The sequence below is a fragment of the Clarias gariepinus genome, chromosome 20 (assembly GCF_024256425.1).
Source record: "Clarias gariepinus isolate MV-2021 ecotype Netherlands chromosome 20, CGAR_prim_01v2, whole genome shotgun sequence".
Classification (NCBI taxonomy): domain Eukaryota; kingdom Metazoa; phylum Chordata; class Actinopteri; order Siluriformes; family Clariidae; genus Clarias; species Clarias gariepinus.
In genome coordinates this window covers 7,676,295-7,685,409 of record NC_071119.1, presented here as the reverse complement: position 1 = coordinate 7,685,409, position 9,115 = coordinate 7,676,295, and the positions used below count along the sequence as shown (strand labels likewise).

Here is a 9,115-nt window from a genome sequence, read left to right as displayed (position 1 = left end):
CTGGCCCAAAATTAAAATAATTGTAAAGTAAAATAAAATGAAATTATCTTTACCCACAACCCACTTTGTGCTTGAAGTGTCTTGCCATTTTGTCAGAACTGCACCCAGAAATCACCCACGATGTTCACACATCTTACTTGCTATGAAACACATAGGTTAAAATTAAATTAATAACACAAGAAATAGGCTTTCACCATAACCGCAGCACACCCAGACACACAGGCAGTGTTCCTTAAGACAGCTACTCTGAGTGGAGTTTTAGACAATTAAGTCTGTTTATTACAAATTTTGGTTTATTGAAAATAGAAGAATGGAAATGATTGAGGATATTTACGCAAATATGGGAGCTCTTCGAGACAATGGCGCTGATTCCAGTGACATGGATGGATCATATGAGAATATGTATATTAATGAAGGCAATTTGGAACTTCAGAGGACCAGAAGCCCTAAGCAGTCTGAGACCTCACAGTCAGGTAAAATATCATAAACACCTGCTTATAAAATATTTATAAAATCTAATTGGACAAGCTGTCCAATGTGTCCAGCATTAAATGAACACTAACAAAAATCATCTAGAGTTTAAAACTGCTGTCATATAGTGTAGTAGTATGCACACAACATGGCTAACCACAAATTAGGCTCATGAACCACAATTATACAACATCAAGCCATTGCTTCTATAACCCTAAAAAGCTTCAAATTGAAAATGTCTTCTAAAATCAAACTTGTACATGCACACATGATAGATCTATTCCTTTTGTTTAGCTGTCTGAAACAGTAAGCTACTCTGTAAATAGCATCACTTACAACTGATGTACTGTATATGGATGTTATTTTGCAATGACATTTTAAGTGTTTATCAGTTTAGTGATTAAAAAAATGAGTATTATAGCATTAGTATTATATGGATATATATATTGCACGTGTTTACTGGTTGGTGCAACAGGAGAGCATCTCGAGTTACTTTGCTGTAACCCTGTTCCCTAAAAAAAGCGGGAATGAGATGCTGCATGAAAACGCAATGGGAACATCTTTCTGTGTTGCCGGTTGTAAAGCATGTGTGTATCAAACACGACAAATCTTGGCATATATAACCTTGATCAGGTGACGCCGTCTGATAAAATGCACCTGCAGGTTATAAATAGGAGTAAACCGGAAACATTCCTCAGATCAATTTTGTCTGAAAGGACGTCCAAAACGCAGCATCTCGTTTTCCGCTTTTTTAAGGAACAGGGTTACAGCAAAGTAATCCGAGACGTTCCCTTTCAAAAGCTACACTCGATGCTGCGTGAAAACGCTATGGTAACGAGAATACCAATGCTGCCGCACTGCAAGTGTCTGGACCCCCAAGGTTGTATAGCGTGTGCGCACAAAGGCCAAGGAGGTCTCAGAGCTAGCTCTGGGAGGCTGACTCGAGGACCCGTGAGCCCTGAGTAGCATGAACATCCAGAGAATCCTACAGAATCTCACAAATGTGTGCGGAGAGGACCAACCCGCTGCATCACACAATGGCTGTAAGGGAACACCTCTTGCCAGCGCAATAGATGAGCCAATCCCCCTGGTCGAATGAGCCCCAATTCCTAGAGGCGAAGTGTGACCACGCGTCTTGTAGGCTAGAGCAATAGCATCTCTTACTCGATGTGACAGTGTTTGGCATAAAAAAGGCTGCTCTGACTTACGCCACTGGCTAGTGCGATGGATGTAAATCTGAAGAGTGTGTACTGAACACAGTAGGTAAAACCTTTTCTGCTCCGGAGCTGTAAAAGGTGGAGGACAGAAGGCTTCGAGGAAAACTGGGTGCATGGTCAAGAATGAAAATAGTTCGGGTGAGGATTTTTTTTTTTTTTTTTTTTTTTTTTTCTCTTGGCTCTTGACGAAGGCGGTCGCATCTGCTCTCCCTCCCTTATCTCTCCCCGCTTGCTTCTCTTGTCTGTCTTGTGAATATATTCAGAGACTCTCCTCGTCTTGCTCTTGAAAATTAAAAAGGAATATGGATTTGATCAACTGGTCTCTGAATGCAATTGACACGATCTTCTCGACGAGAAGTGTGGGTTCTGGGGAACCTACTTGTCCTGCTGGGACGTTTGCTGCTGGATACACGATGGACAGTTGGGAGAAGTGGCGCATTGTGTGCCTGGCCGCACTGTCTCTGGAGGATGTTGAAGATATCTACCTATTCGGAACTCTGATAACTGGGATTCTGCTGATTGGATTAGGTGGGATACTTGGATATCGAAAAATCTTAAAAGCAGTCAGTCTCAACCCCAAGAGACTGGCTGGCTGGGAAATAGTGGTGACGAGAGCTGTCGGTAATCAGACTGTGGTTCTGGACCGCAAATTGGATAATATCTTGGAGAGACTAGCAGCTATGCAACGTGATTTGGACAGACCTGCAGACCAGTGATGGACATTAAATATCTGTGAAATTGGCAGATATTGTTCGAAACCTGGAAAATATGATTTTCTTTTCGGCTGCCCCTTTTTTTTTCTTCCAGCTACTGCATTCAAGGCCGTGGCTGGAGTCATAACAAACTCCCCGAAGACCAAGATAACGAGACGCTCTGGAATCTTACTCCCTCCCCCCTCAAGGACACCTGGCGCAGACTATTACGGGATGCTACAGGCTTACAAACTGATACGCACGCACTCACGCACACACATAACAGCTACAGATAGACACTCTACCTTCCCCATATCCAACGCCTTCGTGTGCTTATTCCCTTCAGTGTGGGCAGGCGGAATCGGGACCAGCGCTCTCTAGCTGCAGGGACTGGAGCTGTTTGCCTACATTGGACATTTCCTATCCCCTGTACCCTAATCGTTGCAATGTTTATGTCTTGTGTTAACATGTTTTTATGTGCTTGTTGCTGAGGTATTTTTGTACCCCTGATCTCACACTGCCCTTTTCGAAGGACAGTCTGGGAGGGGATTTTTTACCCTCGTTATCCTAATGTATCTTATTCCTTATTTTCTATGATGGCGCCCTAGTGGCTGACGTCGCGACTCTGTGGTCGCAAAATATTTTCGCTGCATATTGTACTTGTATGATTGTGCATGTGACAGAAAATAAATCCTTATCCTTATCCTTATCCTGAATAGCTCTGACTAGCCCAGGGGCAAAGTCTAGGCAGGACGGGAAACCTGCAGATCTCCAATTCTCTTAAAATAAGTATTTATAAGAAAAACCATCTTGAGGGTCAGAAGCCAGACAGGCGCTGACTCTAGTGGTTTGGAAGGGGTGTCAGCCAGACACCATCAGTCAGAACATGATGAGCCGAAATAGCGGCTACGTACATTCTGAGGGTAATAGGCCATAAGCCCGAGGACAACTTTTCTTGCAGAACTCCAGCACTGAAACAATTTGGCAGTCGACCGAGTCTACATGTTTTGTCATGCACCACTTTCAAATACATTCACCTTGAGGGCATAAGTTCTTCTAGTACGTGAAGGTTCCCAGGCTCCCAATTCCATGTGCCCTGGAGTGTAAATCGCCTTGAGGGACAGAAACTCGTCCTGTGCCCAAAGCAGAACCTGGTGCGCTAGCTTATTTAAGAGGCAGGAGCACAGTCCACCCTGGCAATTATGTACGAGACTACCGTAGTGGTGTCCACCCACACTAGGACATGGTAGCCTCCACTGCTGGAGGAGGTGTTTCAGGGCCAAAATAAAGCCATCATTTTGGAGAAATTGATGTGCCACGCGAGAAGATGGCCTCCCCAGCTCCCTTGGGCTGGACGGCCATCTAAGACTGCACCCCAGCCCGTGGGGGAAGTGTCTGTTGTTAGCGTCTCACGACGACAAAATGCACATAGAGTGGGACTTAAAGTCAAAAACAGGTCTGAACCACATAGAAAGGGTACAAAACCCTTGGCGCATAACCCTTACAATCCCCTTGCTTTTAGCCACAACTGAAACGATCTCATGTGCAGAAGGCCCACAGCTGTAGACGCAGCTGCCATGAGACCTAAAAATCTCTGAAAGTGATGAACAGTCACTTTCTGGCCTAGCTTGGTTTCCTTCAGGGTGTTGGAAATGGATTCGACACGCGCAGGAGACACCTGTGCCCGCATTGCGATCGAATCCTACGTGACACCCAAATATGTTGTGTTCTGAGCAGGAAAGAGAACGCTTTTATGGTGTTGAATCTCAATCCTAAGGAACGGAGATGAGCAACAGTAGGTGGACAAGCGGTATGTGACTTTTACCGTCGCGGTGCACAGCAACTGCATTTAGGTTTGTGCATTTGCTGGCTTTTACTGCTGAGTGGCGCTATATAACTTTAGACTGACGCCTCAGGCCTTAGTTCGTTCTCTCTAGGATTAATGAGCAGCAGCTCTTCTAGAGCCGCACGTACGTACTGTACTGTAGTTGCAGATAAAATCAAGTGAAACATTATAATTAAATAAATTTATAATCACAGTAGTAACATTACAGTACAAATTTATAATGTAAATTAAATTAAATATTTTAGGATCGAATTTAAGCTAGTTCTTAACTAGACGTTATTACAGTGAGCCTTTATCAGGTTTTATCACGTGTAATTACAGTAGAAAAGCTTTTGTACGTGTGTAGGGTTTTGTGCCATCTTATACTTTGTGTAGCAGATTTATTAGCTGAAATAAGTGAAACTAAATGACCTTACAATTCAATTCGTTATTTGTATAATTCGTTATTCGTTATTAATTCGAATAATTTGTTATTCGAATTAATAACGAACTTATTTGTTATTATAAGAATGAAATGCAGTAGGCTGTTGTGAGCATCATAAATTAAATTTAATAAATAATAAACATTTTACCAAAATACATTTTACATCCCAGTAGCACCTCCGGCAAAACCTTCTGAAAATGATCAATATATTTATTGCACGCATTTTCGGTCAAGCGGTCTCTCCAGAAAGTTGCAATGGCCTGAAGAAGCTTATCTTTGTTCTGTGGCTTAGCCTCATGTCTGGACACATGAAACATGGCAGGAAAAGACCGAAAAACTAACTATTCTAAAAATAGTTAAACTAAATTTCTTGGAGACCGGTGTTGTCCGAAACACCAGTGGTGGTGGAGCAAGAACACCGACCTCCTGGGGGTGCCAGGAAGAACATTTCATCCTTGAGAGGAATTCTACGCGCCCCTCCCCGGGGGAAGCCACCCCCACGGTCCTGGGCGAATGAGCCTCAGGAATTCTTCTTTGTGAAGGAGACAGTCTGTAGGTTCGACTTCTTTGAAGCTGATTGCGAAGGGTGGCATGCAGCACCCAAGTCTTACAAGGGGGTGCCCGGCTCATAACGCTTTCTTTCTGAGCTTCACGCCTCGCGAGAGTCAGACCCGGTCTGTTCATATTTTTTTCGCCTCTCGAACCTAGTGTGCTGTTCTATTGATTTAATCACATTTAACCTTGTATAAAGGTGCAGTTTAGTGACACCTTCTGGACAAAGATCGGTATTACACTTAGCGTTAGTGTCCTTGTTTGAGTCTAGCAGTAATACCGAAGAGCATATTGTCATGGCTGATATCGATCCCTGATTTAAGTTGATTTGAAGGCACATTCAGTATGTAGACATTGTATAATTATTATTTTACTTATGTTCACGTATACAAAGGCTATATTCATGTTATTTTACATGTTGGATGTATAACTTTATTCTTTATTTAATCGAATGTATTACCTATATGGTTTAGGGAAGTTAAAGCTAATATTATGTCTATAAAAGTTCCCGGTTGTGCTTGTGCGTGTACATATCACTATTTTGTATACTTACATTCTGTAATTTGTATGTTTTGCAGTTTTACGTCATTCCATAAGCAACAGTAAAGGCTAAATATTATCTCCTGAGTCTGTTGTCTTTTGGGGAAACGTTATCTGACTGCCGAGTCAAGCAAGGCGTTTGATGCAGAGGGCAGAACAGTAAAATGAATATCTTTAGTGATCAACTTCCAGTTTATGACTCCATGGCGGGGAGCAAGTCAGCTCATGAGCATCTTTCACCAATGTCCAAACCAAGCTCCAAGTCTGGATCAAGGAAGCGGGTATTGTTGTGGAAAAATACTCAGAGTCAGGCTTTGCTTACAGAAGATTACGACCTTTATTATCATGCAATAACGGCCGGAGCTGCACCATGGACACAACTAAATCTCTGGTCCGTTTTCACCATTATATATGCAGGGCTCGCTGTACATCCCTTCAACATCTGTTTCCCATTAGGGGCCGTCTTTAGCTCACAAAGAAGGTGCCCCAATGTAAAGCTCTGGTTTCCTATGCACGCGCACACAGAGAAGCCTATGTCTCCTCTTCGCACGCACATCCCTGATTATATACAGATATGGTACCTTCTATCCCGCAAAAGTAAGTAAAATCAAATGAAATTAAATAAAAAATTCTCCCATATCCCCCCCTCTGGGGCTTATAAGTCCCACACTAATTGTTTACTCTAGAGTGTGACTCCATGAGTTAGTCTTTCTTACACTAACTGGTGATTAAATTAAATCACTGGATTTTTATCAATGACCAACCTATGGATTCGTACTCTAGGGAAGATCAAGCCAAACTTCTCCGCCCTTATTTGACTAGGACAGAGTAAAAGACTCGACCTCCATGACCTTATACTTCCCATAACATGACATGAACATGTAAATAATACAGTGATTTTCTAGGATTACATCAATTGGATAAATCATATAACCTACAATGTCACATACATAACACAATACAATGTTTAAGAATAGATAGAATTTTAAACAGCCTTGTCGTAATATAATAGTCTTCAACCCAGATGCTTTGCGCATCGTAGAGAGTCAGTTGGAGCCCACAAGAGAGGTTGCCAGCACGTCATTATGGGCTCGTGCCATGGACGATACGTATTAATATATGAACCAGTAAAGTCTCTTATAAAAGTTATATATGGGTGAGTTAGGGATATCCTTGATGACTGTGTCCAGAAATTTATCCTTGTCTGTTGTTGCTAGGAAATGCTGTTAATTTTAGAAAACCTTTGGTTAAATATAAATCACATTCATAAAATTCATTAGACACAATAACATCACCCATTAGCTGCTTTAATTAAATTTCTGCATCTGGAATAAAAGAGAACGTTGTTTAGTGGCATTACACATTGTCATAATTTGTTTAAGGCTTGCTTCCTTCTCGTGCACTTTTCCTGTGGAGGAAATTAAAATTAGTTGTCGCTTCTGCTGTTTTATCTGTGAAAGCAATATAGTGTTAGTTGAACAGAAATGCATTTATACAATATAGAGGACATGAATCATTGTCACACATAATCTGTACAGTTCTTTGTCCTGTCAATTGTGTAAGGGGGAAATCTGGTCTCAGTCAGTCAGTCAGTCTCGTCTGTATCAGAAGTGGGATGCTGCTCTTAAGCAGATTCTTATACTTAATTTGGAGCAGCGGCTCGTTCAACACTGCGCAATTTGGTATCAAACTTGTGCCAATAGTTGGTTATTCCCCAATAAGGATTTAATTTCTTTGCACTTTTGTTACCATTTGATGTTAGGTCCTTCTCTCTTTCTTCCTCAGTTTTCGGTACTCATGTTTTGGGGATTCTTGTGTAATGGTTCAAGTGATACCACGTGGTTTTGCCTGTCACTTGAATCACTGTTGGAGTGGCTGCCACAACTTTGTAGGACTCCTCCCTCCTGGGCTTGTGCCATATCCCCCTGAACACTCGCAGATAGACCTGGTCCCCTGGAGTGGTGGGACATGGAGCGTCTTTTCCTTCATCGCCCTCTTGCTTTTTTCCTGCACATAAATTGCTTCATATATGGCAGTTAGTTTCTTCATATAAGATTTTTGCAGTTGTTTTAGCGGTGGGCCTTTATATGGCTTCTACAGAATAACACAGGCATGGGTCGACCCGTAAGCATTTCTTGCAGGGTTAAGTGTGTATTTCTGTTAGTTTGCATGCTTGTTAATTCATTGGTGCAAAAAGTAAAGCCTCAACCCAATTAAGCCTTGTACTACTACAAATATTATTATATTATTATTATTATTAAACTTTGTTGCTCGCTTTGTTTCTAAGTCTGCTATATTGTTACCCTTAGTGACATAGTCATTTCCCTTTTTATGGGCCTGGCATTTAATGACAGCCAACCGTCTTGGTAGCATCATAGCAGATATTAGGTTACTTGTTTGTTCAGCATGTTAAATGGGAGTTCCTTCACTCCTTTTTAAACCCCTTTTTGTTTCCATACTGCTCCAAACAGATGACATGCACCATGTGCATAGGTTGAATCCGTAAAAATATTTGCCATTAGTCCTTTTCATAATTGGCAGGTGGCTGTGGGCACTTTTCAGCTCAGCTAATTGAGTAGAACACGGTTACGAACAATTCTGAGATAAGACGGTTTAAAGTCTTCTCCATTCCTCATTATTATTGAATACCCAGTGTGACTTCCTACATGGTCTTTAAACTAGACTCATCAACAAAGTAAGTGATTTCTGCATCAGATATCGGTTTAGACTCGATCAGGCCGTAACCTAGTAAATAGCAATGAATTGTCCACACAACCATAAGACATTTCTTTATTGGCAAGTATAACTGTCCCAGTACACCTTTAACTAAAATTTAAGGTAAATTGGAAATTATGGAGCTAGGTTCCTAAGTCTTCCAGTGTTCCTTCTTTGTTTCCAACTGCCCATATTAAATAACACATCCTCTTCACCATCATCCCCTCTACTGTACAAAGACCTATGCCCAGTCCTTAATGTTGTATCTATCTGACTTCTTACTTGTCCTGGTGTTTTAGTGCTCCTGTCTAACCTCTCTCACTTATTTGCACCTTTCCTGGTTCTTTATCTTATCCTCTTTCCCACATAGCTTTTTCACTCTCTGTAAATCTGCCCCTACTTTCTTATAACAATCTAACGGTGTGCTTTCCTCTCTACTCCTTCTCCTCTCCTTTCTTAACTTCACACCTGGCTCTCTGTCGTCTCCATCTAAATCAACATGACCTTCCATTTGCATTTCTTCAACATTCAACATTCCCTTAAACATCTGAAAATGACCTTCTGTCTGCACATAAGTAACTAGCGTTTTCTCTCCATTACTCTCTTTTTCTGTGTCTGACTTCCTCAACTTTTTCTCACTTGCTTTTTTTTTCTTATC

The 9,115-nt window shown here is 41.5% G+C and overlaps 1 protein-coding gene across 1 annotated transcript in view; it reads left to right on the top strand.

Annotated features, from left to right (window-relative positions):
* Nucleotides 1–310: 310 nt before the first annotated feature.
* LOC128508498 (C-type lectin domain family 4 member K-like) overlaps nt 311–9,115 on the top strand; it is an 88,316-nt gene continuing 79,511 nt past the window's right edge. The window contains exon 1 of the mRNA XM_053479844.1: nt 311–473. Within this exon, the coding sequence (XP_053335819.1) occupies nt 311–473 (163 nt within the window). The remainder of the gene's footprint in view (nt 474–9,115) is intronic.